At 27.1% G+C, this 15404-nt stretch overlaps 1 protein-coding gene across 2 annotated transcripts in view; it reads right to left on the bottom strand.

The window, feature by feature from the left end:
- Window positions 1-10960: 10960 nt before the first annotated feature.
- LOC129967112 (protein Wnt-7a-like) overlaps window positions 10961-15404 on the bottom strand; it is a 114626-nt gene continuing 110182 nt past the window's right edge. The window contains exon 4 of one of the 2 annotated variants that reach the window (XM_056081786.1): window positions 10961-11954. In XM_056081786.1, the coding sequence (XP_055937761.1) occupies window positions 11469-11954 (486 nt within the window). In that variant the 3' untranslated portion in view covers window positions 10961-11468. The remainder of the gene's footprint in view (window positions 11955-15404) is intronic. The other variant, XM_056081787.1, reaches the window with a different exon arrangement.

Raw genomic sequence — 15404 nt, 5'->3', positions numbered from 1 at the left:
TTCATTTTTCATTGAAGTACAAATACTGTTCTCATTTATTGCATTTAAGAATTCAAATTACACAACGCTTCATTAAAAAATTTAAAAACAAAATTAACTATACTTTGTCAGAAAGCTTTTATGTAATACTTTTGAAAACAGTCTTCCGCTACTCTAGATCTGCATGAAACGTATGCATTTTTTGGAGATAATAATATTACGAGTTACGTGTTTTTATAAATTAACACTTTCCAAATCGACTTGTTGTTTCCGCTGATATATTTCATAAATATTCAAATCTTCTTCTTCTTCATAATGGATAACTTACAAAAACTTTGAAAATAAAAAGATGAAAGATCTGAAAATACGATGTTAGGTATTCTTGTATAATTTTTGTCAAATTTTTGATATACAGTTACAAATAATTCCAATATTAGTTCAAAATAGTAAATGCTGATGGTATACATATATCAAATTGAAAAGATGAGTTAAGCTAATTTGGAATGAGATTATAAAGAGCGCATTTCTTAGAATTTGATGATTGTTGATAAAGGTACCTTATTATGGCTTATTGATACGAAATATCTTATAGGAATCTCAGTTGATTGCTTCTGTTTATTATTTTTTCTTTCCCATCCAACACTATTGTCATCAAAATCCTCTATGTTTAACCGATTTCAACGCATATTTTTTCAGAATCATCCAATATAGTGAATGTTATCGTACTCAAATTTTAATAAAAGTTATCAAATTAAATTAATTTGAATATTTGTATATTATATTGTGTTGTTTAACGGTTTTCTACTAGATATCAGCAAAACGGCTTAATAATTAATCATTTTACCCATCTATCGTCAATGTTTTTTTTATCATAGTTTCAGGCAAGGACAAGGCTTTCATATATCATATTTTCAGGCAAGGGAAGGTCATATTTTATTTCGTTCCAATTTTTCTTATACATTTAAAATGTTCTTATAGCCAACAAAAGGAGAAAAAAATGCATTCCTAGTTGTTGGAAATAGAGACACAATAAAAAATAACTGCTAAAGATATTGTTAAACTGTAACAAATATCAGAATGTTGTCTTCCTCTTTCTCAGACATTTAGCACGTTTCTGCACACCTGGACATCGATGTACCATTCTGTTCAGCTTTTATTCATGATAAAAGGCAGTCAAGGCCCAATGAATCACATCTAATCTGCCGTGAGATTGCTTCGCGTGCAACAAGCCATTCTGCTCAACAACGACGTTGCACAAGAGAAAGGCGTAGAAAAATCACTCGAGACGAAGCTGGTCCATAAATCCGAAGCTCTGATGTCTCACTTAGGGCCCAGCGGGAGATGGGGCCCAATAAATCTCAGCACAATGAGGAAAGGGTTGTGCTATCCAATTTGTAAGCGAGGAGGAGCAAATATTTAACCGCAACCTGTTCTTCGCGCCTTCAGAGTCTGGCTCGATTGTTTAGCATGTCTAGAAGAAATTTCCCTCCGTTGAAATCTTCAATCTCTAATGAATCGAAGAGGTTTCAAATTTCTTAAACAATTATATTAGTAATATATCCTATTATTGTTCATCAAAAAAATATAGTAAATATAAATTATAAAATTGAATCTTTATATTAAAAACAACGGAAAAATGGAAAAGAAAAAAGAAGAAGTTCTACAAATATATAAACAAATTAAAAAAACAATTTTACAATAATTTGTTCTTCAAGGGTTGAAAACCTGTCCTGATTACTTAATAATGCAGCTTCTCAAACTCTTTCTCAAATGCGACTCGCATCTGATATATAGAAATCCATAAACTTTTCGAATATCAATATTTTATTATTGAACATCTATTATATATGAAAATAATATTTTGCATAAGACTCTCTTCCTCTCTATACAGTGTTTTTCTTAATAAAAATGTCTTTAAAGGAATATTTTTTCCATGTGTCTTTCCTTTCCTTGTATAAGAAAAATATCGAATATATCAATTTTATCGTAAATAACTTACTGAATGAATGAAAAGAGAGAAAATAAAGAAACATATAAAAAGATCATTTTATATCTACGATAAAATAAAAGATACATTTCCTATAATTCAATTATTTAAAACGAAACAAGCCAATTATAGCGATATATAAAAGACAAACGATAAATGGAATTCAAAATATTTTTATTGATCAAAAAAGATTTGTTTCTTGAAATACTAAAAGGATATAAATAAAAGAATCGAAATTTTTTTTCGAAGCAATTTCTTGATTCTAAATAATCAGTAAGAATTTAAATGTTTTGCATTTAGAAGAAACTGCCATACGATAGACAATTATACGATTTTATTAAATTTTTGTTTTCAATTTCTATTAATACTTCATAATAGAGGGAATTGCTTTTTACAGAATTATATATAGTGGTTCCCAAAAAGAGTTCATACTTTTAAGAATTTTAATATGAAATGCTGCTCTATTCATCACTAAAAAATAATATGTCAGAATGAACATGTTATAATAAACTATATACGTATTTCTCAATAGATATATTTAAATATTTTAAGAATATACAAAAAACTTTTTTTTGAAAAGGTTATTAATCCCAAAGAAGCAAGAAAGCATCTCTTAAAAGTCTTCAAAGATTTTAAAGAAATCTATAGACATTATTAGATTTTGTGATATTTCAAGTCAATTAGTAAGATATTCTGCAGTATCCATATTCTGCAGTAGTTTTAGAAGTTTGGGAACAGAGTGCATTAGTTTTTTTAATTATTATTTCTTCATAAATATTTTTCCATTCTTCCATTATTATTGTTTTTAGTTCTACTTTCGTATTAATATTTTGTCTTCATAATCTAACTTCAAGATCTCTCCAGATATGTTCTCTTGACTTTAAACCCAGCGAATGAAATGATGTTTTTAGATTTTGTAGATGATTATAGAAAGGCCACAGGCAAACGTTGAGAGCAATATGTTTAGGATCCTTACCCTAATGAAAACAAAACAAATTTGTAACCGCCGCTTAAAATTTGGACTGATAATTCTAAATTGTCTTCTAAAGTTTTTAAATAAGGAAAATAATTTATTATTTCATCCTCATGCTGACAAGCACCGCCACATAAGAACACTTTACTCCAAGCTTTACTGTTCCCATTATATTCTTTAGAATAGGTTCCTCGTTTTTCCCTTCTTCATATAATTATATGCCCATCAGAATTACTAATGTTAAATTAATTATTATTAATAATAAGACATGATTTCAATACATTCCAGACTTATTTATCTTTGATTTCTAGAAGGAAAGTTTAAACTTTCTACTTTTTAAAAAAATTCGTCCTTCACCCTTTTCTTAATCGAATATCCATATAATTCAGCTAATCTCTTACTCTTGGGACGGTTTTAAGTGAAACTTTAATAGAAAACATTTTGATAAACTCAGTAGAAATATTTGCAGTCAAACGTGGACTGTTCATAAATGTTTTTATTAAATTGAATTAATCGATTTTTTTTCTTACCTTGTTTTCGATTTAATTCTCTTCTTCAAAGCATTTTATAACATAACGTGTTGTAGAATGGAATAAATTCACCAAATTAGTAATATGCTGTATTGATTTACCTGTATGATGAAAAAATGCTGCACTTTTTGAATATTTTCTGTTGTTTCTTTATCTCTACAAGCCATTTAAAAATAATAAACAGAAGATAAAATAATCAGCAATCAAAGATTACAGACAAACTGTTTTTTTAAATGTCACCAAAATGAAAAAAAAAATGACAAACGATAATTTTAATTATGAATTTATCCGAAAAAATTTCAATGTACGATTTCTTTTGTGAAGCGATTTATTTTTGTACTTTTATTTTTATTTGTACAAAAATAAGAAATGAAAAATAAAATTAAATTAAATCGATTTTGGAGGAAAAGAAACGCTTTAGTGCAATTATTCAGAGAGAATACAGAAAAATCTTTAAAAGTTTTATAATTCGTTTAGCTTGTAAAATAAACAGCGAAAATTAAAATTCGTAAAATAATATTAAGAATAAAAGTCTTCCTACTTTTAATGTTATTCATTACCCATTAACACAGTCAAAAGTAATTAAGGAATTTAAAACCAACGAAAATTTTATTTAATAACTGTAACTTTATTGCTACACCAAAAAATATTTTTTTTATGGAATACATCACAGAGAATCTCTTTCTCTGTGGAATACATATTTGCAAACGATTTAAGAAAAATCTAAGCAAGTCAACAGTGCGATTAATGAGTTTTTAATGAAATAACGTTCTTTTTGTACTAAATGATTTCCTTGTTTGATTAAAATGTAATAAATTATCAATATGATAAAGTAAACAAAAGCAGATAAATCTGATATTTTGTTGAAAAATAACTGCATTATTGAAATATGAACTTATTCTGTCAGAAGTATAATAAATGAACTGGATTTAAAGAACGTAACAAAAAGGAAAAATTAGAATTTGTGAAGAATGATGTAAGTACATTTTATTATATTCAGCATATTTAGCATATCAAATTCTTAATGTATTCGTTATTGCTTGTTCTATATTACAATTATCATTATTATTCTGTATTTTTGGTTTTATTGTGATACATGTGATTTTGAGCAGAACTTAATTCGAGACTATTTAATTGTACTATTCCAATTAATTATTTTTTAACGAATTATATATTCCTTAATGGAAGATTTATATATTTTGTTGCTTCAAGAAAAGAACTATTTACTTGATTTGCATTTTTATTAACATTTATTTCCCGAAAACTATTTCTATAATAACATTTTAGTTATTTATGCATTTAAATTAAGCTCTAAACGAATATAGTGAGAAATGGTTATAAAATATAACACTATTAATATCACCAAATATTTTTTTCGTTAATATTAAAACACCAAGAATGTTTCATGTTTGAGTGAAAATAGAATCGAGTTCTATATCTTAAAAGTCTAGAAATTAATGAGCCAATACTCGATATTTAATATTTTATTTTACGCATTTCTTTGAAAATTCTGTCTTTAGAATTTATTGGAAAACGAAGTTACAAGTGAGATTTGGAGCGGATTTTTTCATGACAAATAATGAATTTTCATTTTTCTTTCAATTCTTAATTTTATGAAAACATAGATTTATTTTCATACACAATAAAGCAGTCACTTGAAGAAAAAAAATTTTTTTTGAATGTTCGATGATTCTTACTATTAGTATTACGTTAATTTATTTTTAATCCTAGGGAAATATTTAAAAAAAATAAAAGAAAATTTCAAACTCATTCAATAACATTTGTTTACTGAATTTAAAGTGCAAAATAAACAAACGATTTATTAATTTTAGAAGCGGATAAAAGCCGTGGAAATTATCATAGCAAAATCCATTAACCTAAGCGTGCAACTATTCTATATTCCTGTTACGCTGTCGAGGCACAACCCAAGGCTCAGTTTCGAACGACGCCTAATTCCATTTCAAGATCTTCTCGACAGTTGAAGAGGTACGTTGTCGAATGTCGTTAACGACGATACTCCTTAATCGTTCCAGAAATGCCTATGACATTTCTTTTTTCCTTTTTCTGTTCTTTCTTCCCTTGCGGAAGATCTTTTCGTTACTTTTGCTTTGTTTAGTTTTCGCGGGAAAATGGGAGGTTGCTTTATTCTATTTAACCCTTTTTTAGTTATGTTGGTGGCTTAAGCTCTTTTTTATTCATTAGCTGTCGTTTGCTTATTGTGTTCGGCGGACTTTTCAGAAGTGTTGCCACCCTTTAATTTTAAATTGTATTGATTGTTGTCTGGCTCTCATTTATTTGTTTGATTGTTAGAATGCTCAGCAGACGAAAACGCAAATGTAAAATGGGGTCCCAGCGTGGGCGTAGGACGATTTTGTCTTTATAATCGCAATGAGGAACGTATTTTTTGTTTCGTGTCATATTTTACATCAGAAACTTACAGTGGTCGAAATATTATTATTATTATTTTGCTTATCATACATATTAATATTAAAATTAGATTGAAGCAATACTAAAATATGATTAGATAATCTTATACATTTACAATTTAAATTTACACCTTCATTTTGAACAGGAATGCTATTCTCGCTCTTTTGCTGTTATCTGCACGGGCAAGAGAAAGTGAATGCCTTTTCCACAAAGTATTTTTGAGAACTTAATGTATAAAATGTATTTCAATTTCCTCCGTTTGCTTTTTATCTTTGCTCAAATCATTAAAAAGATGAAAAAAATTCAAGGGGTGTCTGAAAAAGTTATTATTTTAAAGTAAATTGTGAACGTATAGATGAATTATTCTTCATTTTGCTTTTAAGAAAAATACGCTTTCGATAATTTGCGGATAAACAGATAGGACAGTTGCGATTATTAGAATCTTTTTTTCAAAATTTACTTCTGTTGCAAATACATTTACTGGCAAAATGATTTTTTTTATCACCAATTATAGTAAATATATATAACTAATTAACGAAAAATTTTAAAAGTCAATAGTAGGCTTTTTTCAACAGAAACAACTATAGATGTAACGTTGGGCATCATATTATGTTCCAGTTAAATGGCAAAATTACCTGCACAAAGGATTCAACATAATTGTACATTGTTAAATGCTATATTATAACATTGCAAGTAGCAACTAAAAGATACCCAGTGGATTTAGCATTAAATTGGCAAGGTGTTTGGATCTGTATTATGTGAGCATAACTAAATGCTCACTTGACTCACCTATTCAAATCTCGTAAACAAAACTTCATCTAATCAAATGTAGAAACTATTGCACATCTTGCATTTGCTAATCATAGTCATTATTTGCTCATCATCACAAAACACTTCTTTTCCTTCTGAAATAATTGCTTTTTTATGATTTCTTTGTAATATATTTTTAGTTTTTAAGGTAAAAATCTATAATTTTTTGATATTTTATTAATTTTTTACTTTATTCAACATGATTTTAAATCTGTATTAGTATAAGTTGTGTGTTATTGTTTTCGCATTTTTAATCTATCTCGTAATGGCATCTTTTGAAATTTTATATTCAATTAATTTTTTGCTTCAGTTATTAATAAAATTATTTTAAATTTTTTTTTGTATAAATCTGTTAATAAATATAAACACCAGTGGGTTAAGAATATCTCTATGATAAAATAAATTAGTAGACAATTCTATAGGGTTTCTTTTTTGTATTTTCCCCTCTATATTTTTAAAGAATCAAGTTTCTTAAGAAGAAAGTTGTCTTTGCAACAATCGTCTTTCTCTTTTGTATTATAGCAGTCGAAATTCGAAAAATAAGCATTTTTTTCCTTCTCCAAACTTTACCAGCTTAATATATATATATATATATATATATATATACACACACATATATATAATATACTATTTGTCGCCTAATATGTGCTAGCTGAGGCGCGAAGTTACATTTATAGTATTATAAAGTCATGAATTCAATTTATTCTCATCCATCATCCACCATCAAGAACTTAATTTTAGAAAGATTTAAATTTCAAAATAATTTTATTTTTCTTAATCGTAATAATTTATATACTTTCAAGTACTTTTTAAAGCAGTGCCCTATTTCACGAGAAATAGTACATTGCTTTAAAAAGTACCAATTCATGATACTTTGACTGAATCAACTGGTCAACTGAGCAGGGCTATTGTTAAGAGATCCTACTATAAACAGTTTTTAGAATAGGCAAATCTGTGATATTCAGAAAAAGTTAGGTTTTTTTAGTGTGCTATGAATCAAGGCTACTTTCCTTTAGATCCATTTTATAAAATTATATATAGATTCAAAAAATTTGATATAAAATTTAATGGGAATAAAATTAAGATGTTAAAGGAACTTTGTGAAAATTATTTAAGTAGTAATTTACATAGTTTTTATTTTTTTTTAATAAAGAATAGCATAATACTAAATTCTTACCATATTGCAAAATATTTTAGCCAGTATCTATAATTAAATCTAAAAATATTTTTTCTGAAATTCTTTTTAAAACGTTGAATTTACTTAGTAATGTAACACTTAAAATCTCCTACATTAATTTTTCTATTGAGACGTTTTAAAAGAAACTATAAAAGGTAATTGTTTATTATAGACATTTTTGGATGTATAATGCATAGAAAATCTAAATATAACATTATGGAAAAGGACTTTTCAAAATTTAATACTAGATTACTTAAATCATAAATTTCGTAATTAAAAATATTTACCTAGAATATTAACGACATTTAATATGTTCATTAATCAAGACAATCAATTTTTATATTCCCTGGATTTAAAAAATTTCTGAAGAATTTTCATTGAATTTTGTTTTTACCTCGTATTATATTCTGAAGTTTTATAATAAATGCATTGTGCAACTCTACTGGTTATCTATATGCAGAAAGACATTCTGATTGGTTAACTATACTCAGAAAGTAGCAAAATAAATTAAGAATAAAAAAATAAAAAAAGGCGAAATCGGTCCAATTGTTGAGGTTAGAAACTGCTTCAAGATTAAAATTTGCAATTCCTCTTGAAAATGGAAGGGTCAGGCGACTATTGAGAACATATTTAAGGATCAAAGCTTTCATTTGAAAGACAGTTGGAAAAACCGATACAACTGTTGGGACTGAGTCAAAGGGTTTATCTCTCTCTCTCTCTCTTTCATAGAGAATGTACAATGAAAAAATGTTCCCGAGACTTTATGTAAAAATGGGATTGGAAAATGGAAAAATTAGACTTTTAGAGCTATACACGTCTGTTTCTGTGAACATGATAATCCAAAATCGCTTTGAGTTATAAGAATGAAATTCCAAATGAAATCTATTCAACGGCTGTCTGATTACAAATGAACACAATTACTGCAAAACTAAAGGAGCTAGATGGATAAAGCTTGGTACTCAGGTATAATAACTAAAGTGTAAATAAGTATCAAAATTGGAATCAAATCCTTCAAGGTATTGACCGGCTACTAACTTTTTAACCCATTTTTCTACTAAAAAGCAATATTTTAAATATGTTGAATTTTATATATGATTGTAGTTTTATGCCCAATTTTGATTTCAATCCATAGAAAAATAGATGTCTAAAATATATATTAGGTTTTCTAGTACTGTGTATTAGCCATATCCAAGCAATACCTCCCCCCAAATCGCCACTTTATCGCACCCTAATAGACTCTTTCATACCTATTGCTCCATTGCGCTTTAAAATATGCGAGTACACCTTTTCTTGATTATGAACCACACAAATCTCATGTGCAGAACTCTGAAAGTAAATATCTGAGAATTCATGGTGTTTATATCTTTGCCCAAGGACCACAATTTTATGCTTTATCTTGCAATAATGAAATAGCAACTTAATCATTGAACATGCAAAAAAATTTTGGTGAGACCATTTCTATTGGTTTTCGGAATAGAATAATGACATTTGTGAATTCTAGTTTGAGATGATAAATTCAGGAGTCATAAACTTTGATGTGAAATAAAAATTAGTGACATCACACCAGTTGTTGGAACAGGGGGTCGAATTCATTGGTTTTTCTAATTATTTCGTGTAAGTAAATAGTATAGCACTCGACTTAAATGATGAAATGCAATTTGAATAGATGAAATATTAACCTTTGTTTCCTCAGGTCATTCTTTTTTATTTAGATTTAAAAGTAGTTTCTTTTCTCCTAACAGCTCCTTTATAGCCTTTTCTATTTTTAAAGCTTTTATTTCAAACTAGCATAGTAAACACGGATTTTTTTAACATTTTCTTAACTCTATTAAATTAAAAATTAATTTTTTTTAATTTAGTGAAATTTAACAGTAATTTAAAAGTAACTTAAAACTAGTAAACTTTTTATGACTATGATAAAAATTGCCTTTCTTTTTTAAAATTATGATTTGAATTAAAATATAAGATGAAACCATTTTCAAATAATAAATAAATTTTTCTGAGCATTAAAAAAATTAAGCAGAATTTGGCGAATTAGTTCCTTTACTCTTTTATATGCATTCTTGTTTTAGAAATATGCATGAATTCGTTGTTAGAAATCATAATGAGTAGAATATGTTTAAAAATATCAGCCAATAATACAGGCAGAAAATATTTATTGGCGGTTTTAATACATTACAAATTTTAAAGATGGGAAGCTAAAATTCTTTTTTTTTTACATAAAAATAATAAAGAAATTTATAGCTTTAAGTCACAGTTCAAATTTCTAACTCAGTCTTTTACAATAATATAAAGACAAAAATATTTTAAAGAACAAGAAATAATAAAAAAAAACATACATTTTAATTTGCTTTAACTTCTAGTCTCTCGAAGCTATAAATTTCAGTTAATAATGCAATGTTAAAGAAATATTTTAATAAAAATACACAAATTTGTATACTATTGAATTTCTTGAGCTCAGAAGTGAAGTATGGGACTTTGTTGTAATGTTATTCAATAAATTAGAAAATAAAACTTTAAATTAACTGCGTTTGATGATAGATGCATCAAATGAACTTAATTGCTGCAGCTAAGACAAAGATGAAGCACTAAATTGCTTTTATCACAGGTCTAAGAAAATTATGTTTTACTTCCAAATAATAAAATGTGTCGATAATTATCTCAAATTCACTTTTCTAATAAAAGCATGAACTATTTTATAACCGTAAAAGATTTTAGACTGAGAAATAATATCAGAAATTGCATCATCTTAATCAGAAAATGCATTATAATAATTAAAAACATACATTATAATCTGTTTTCAATATATTACATAAGATCTCAAAACCTAAAGATATAAGCAAACCTCAAAACAGTTCTTTGTATGCCTTAATAATTTTTAGTATTAAAAGACATCCATTTACTTCTGTAAATAAAATCTTAATTAATTTCCTGAAGTCATTATTACATCATTAGAAATGTTCTAATGTTTGCTGCAGAATATGCAACGAACAATTTTCTTACAAATTTGTTTTGTTAATTAAAAGAAAGATATCAATTATAAACTAAAATCTTGAAATAAATTTTAATTCAGTTAATTCTTTTATGTAGTAAAGTCGATTGTTATAAAAAAGTTCACAAAATGATTTAAGAGAAACTGATGTTAAGAAGAAAAAATCTGAGGCTATTATCACTGAAGCTGAAATTAAATCAGCACAATCACAAATCTGAAAAGTAGTGCGACCATTTACGCATATAACTATATAAATTCTAAAACAATATTCATTCACAACATTTATTAACAAAGCGATATACATATACTTTTATAAGCTGAAATTAGGTCATCATATAATATGGAATCCTTTTTTTTCCCTAAAAGTCATTTTCATTTTCTTATAATAGATTCTTATCATAAATAGAATTCCACGTAATAAATATCAATAAAGATTGACCTTTTATAGGCTGGGTTGAGAGGTGGGTTGAAAATGGCGAACAGAAATTCAGTATGTTCAATTAATTTATCACGATGTCTATTCACCATAGAAATTGGCACAAGAAATTCCATTGACAAGTGGAATGTAGAACAAATGATGCAGTTGTTACTTCCTATTTACACACGTAGTTTTCTGTCCTTTCTTTGCAAACGTCACAGTTCACGTAACAACACCAATGGAATTTGCAATTGCACTGCCAGGTCCTTATATATTGATGAGTATTGTAACCACGACCACAACACAAAAGATCACAACCATCTATGTCTGATGACGATCGATTACATTCTCGACCAACAGTGCCTAAAGATCCACGTGTAGGATCACTTTCACAGTAATTGGGAGAACTTTCGAGATAAACCAAGTCTCTAGGCCTAGGCTTGCGATTTTTTCTCTTCGATTTTCTTAGTTTGAGGTGTAAAGGCGTACGACTGGATACAGGACCCCAATGTGGAACTACTTTCTTGGATACTCGGTATGCTTTCATAAGATAATCTCCGATTTGACCGAAAGGTGGTAAGGTTTTCCAACATGTTTTCATTGTGCATGATCCTGAGACGCCATGGCACTTGCATTCAGTTTTCAAGTTATGTTTTACTGCCTGAAAGAATAGAAAAAAAAATCATTTGTAAGCTTAAATAATTATTATTACAAATTTAACACAGTAGTGTGTAAGAGCCAAAGCAATTCATTCGAATAATTTAGAGCAAAGATTTCAAATATGCTATACATATTCCTAGGCGCAAGCAAAAGCAATGTTAGTAAAGACGAGAAACACAAAATATTTGCGATTAACATAAATTAATAAAATTAACATTCTGAAAATTCTCATGGAAAATGTAAGTTATAAAGTCTATCAGAAAGATGCTATGAGAAATTTTAAATAGAAATGTGAGAGCACAAAGAACTCAGTGTTAGAGCAATAAAATATTTATCAATAATATTGTCACGTAATAATATTGTATTTAGAAATCGTAGAAGGAACACATTTATATTATGCACATATTAATAAAAAATATCACCAAAAAGGTATTGTAGACATGGTATTACAGATATCTTTATAAAACAAGTTCATGCATTGAATTGAAATTGCCTTAAATTTGAAGAACTGATTCTCATAATGAATAATTTTAAGCTTCTATTATAAGTTAGTGCGAAATATTTCAATACTGTTTTCATTTGTTTTGACATATTATTATAAAAAATGGGATAAAATGAAAACCTAATTGATGAAGTATTTAACTTCATTCGTATCATTTAATTCATAAGCTAACCTCAGATTTAATAATAAAAATTTATTTCCACGAATAAGCAATTAGAGGAGATTTGGCAGTAGGGGTACTCAGAAAAAAATAAAGCATGAGGTAAAGGAAAAAAAAAAAAAAAAAAAAAAGGCTGGTAACCACAACCCCTGATCAATTACAGATAATGATATTTTAAACCTGAAAACGCATCTGATATTTAGCATCCGCTCTGCAGGTAATTAATGTTATCTCATTTAATCAAATATTTAAAAACTGATGTTAGACACTGTAGTCACTGTCGTGTCCGTAAGGGCAGGTTTCAATCCTAATGGATTTTTTTTTTTCATTTTTAATTTTTTCCGCAAATTGTTTCATTTAACTCAACGATTTACAAACAGTTTTTTTTATAAATATGTTATTTATTAATAGGAACAAATATTTAGACTTCAGGGTATTTCATCTATTTACATTATGTTGAATTAAATTAAGAATTATATAAGACACACCAATCATTAAAAAAAAAACCCTAGAACTGACTTACTTGCTTAGAGTTTCTGGAAGAATAGAAGTGCTAGAAATGACGAATTTCAAAATATAGTTGTGGTGTCAAATCTGCTTAAACTTTGGCTTTTTTTTGTTTGTTCTTAGAATGTTTCTTTGTTCTATCAATGCTTTCTGATATTAGTTCTTTGTTTGAATTCTCGCTCGTATTAATTTTTTTGGTATTCGTATATATGATGATGAAATACATGTTTGTATTTGCGAAAAAAAGCTTTATCTTCCTAGTCTTCGATTGAATTTGAATAATCATCAATATTTTGGGCCATCTGCCAACGAATTTAATAGTTTAAATCTGCTTTCTACTTTTTTTCTGATTCCAATCATTAAAATAATTGAAAATTGTTAAATACATAAGTAAAACGTCTACTTATGTATTTAACAAATTATCAATTGTTCTTTTTAATGCCCATTACAAACACAGTTTAATAGATTAGAACAAATATGTCACTCTTAATGCCCAAAATTGAAACTTTTATTGATTTTAAAATGATTATTAAAGTAAAATATTAAATGACAAGTAAAGTTCCATTTATATTTTTTGTTTAATTTATATTGTTTAAAAAGGAAAATCTCATTATAATTTAAGTATTTAGTGAAAAAATATTTATTAATACGTAAAAAAATTGTGTAATATAAATGTAAAATATTTGTAAATTCATAATTTGAAATAATTTCTAGAATTAATTCCCTAGCGGTTACTAAATTATCTTCACTACTGTGCTGATTTTGCCATGGAATTGTTAATTTAATTTAAACAATATCGAAAAAAATGCGTCCATATTTATAACTATTTTTCCGTTTAAAAGTTAAATTATAATTTAAGTATTGAAAGAATAAATGTTTATTTTTGCATAAAAAGAAATAACATATTAATTAAAACTATTTGCAACTTATTAATTTAATTTAAGTTAAATAATTGTGGAAATATTTCTTTCTAAACATCCCATTTAGGAATAATTTCTGATATGAAGCGTATACGCTGACGACAAGTCAATGGACTTTCCAAAGATAGTCACAATTTATACTAAAAGTTTGAAAGCTATTTTCTCAGAATAAGCTGGCTACTCCGCTTTAATTGTTTTATGAATGAAAACCTAAAAGAATACTACCATTACATTAAATCTCATTCCAAATTCAATTTCCCATCCCTGCCCTTCCTTTGTGAATCTTAATCCCATCTAGAATTGTTGGAATAAAATTTAAAGATTTATAAGAAGTACGGGAAACATCTAGGAAATTTTAGAAGTGATTAAAAATAACTGATGCTTCATTTTAATGACATCATGAATCAAATCTAGAATATTATGTCAGGAAGTTTCAATGTCATTTTTACAGGAGTATGCACTTTACCTAATGAAATAAATAAATCTGAAATTCGACATAAAACGAGTAGAAATTCTACGCAGAATTTCTTTTAATGTTAGGTCAAAGCATTTGTAAAAATCATCATTAATGAAAATTGATGGATGTACAATAATTTTTTGGTTCTTTTTTTTTTTAATTGAAAATAATTTTGCTTGTTTTCCACATGAACAGTTTAACCTGTGTTTGATGTTTCGAAATTGAAATTTATAATGAATGTATTAACATAAATTTCTTATTTTTTACCATCAAATATATAAAAGGAGATGCTAAATATGAAAACCACTGCATAATTTCTAATAACTGATAATTTTTATAATATTTTCTTTCTGCATAAACCATAGTCCTATATAGAAATATAGTGGAACCTCCTTTAACGAGCATAATTCGTTCTCAAGTCTTATTCGTAATGCGAAAAAAAAATTCCGTAAATATGTATGTAAAATAGAATAATGCAATAGAGCAAAAATATGTAAAATAGAACAATAATTGAATACAATTCTGAAAGAAACAAATATATAATAATATAATTTATTATTTATGTCGTATGCTTTTTAAATGGAAAGTTCTCTAAATTGTCTTTGACTACGCTTTAAAATTTGATCAAAATGAGACACTGCATCTTTATTTAGCCTTATCAGCAGGATATATATAGCCTTATCAGCAGGATGCTTCTCAACAAAAGATACAATAATTTCCCATGCTTTCAACATCTTCCTTATTTCATTGGAAAGTTGTTGCTCTGTTACTTTTATTATGTCTTGCTCTTCTGATCAAAATTTCTTGGCAACTTTTTGCTGTGACAAAGATTGCAGATCCATAAACTTTTTGGTAGTTCTGGCTATGTTTTCCACCAGTTCATAGATAGATGTCTTTGCTATCCA

The sequence above is a fragment of the Argiope bruennichi genome, chromosome 4, assembly GCF_947563725.1.
Source record: "Argiope bruennichi chromosome 4, qqArgBrue1.1, whole genome shotgun sequence".
NCBI lineage: Eukaryota > Metazoa > Arthropoda > Arachnida > Araneae > Araneidae > Argiope > Argiope bruennichi.
This window is presented reverse-complemented; position numbering and strand designations above follow the sequence as displayed.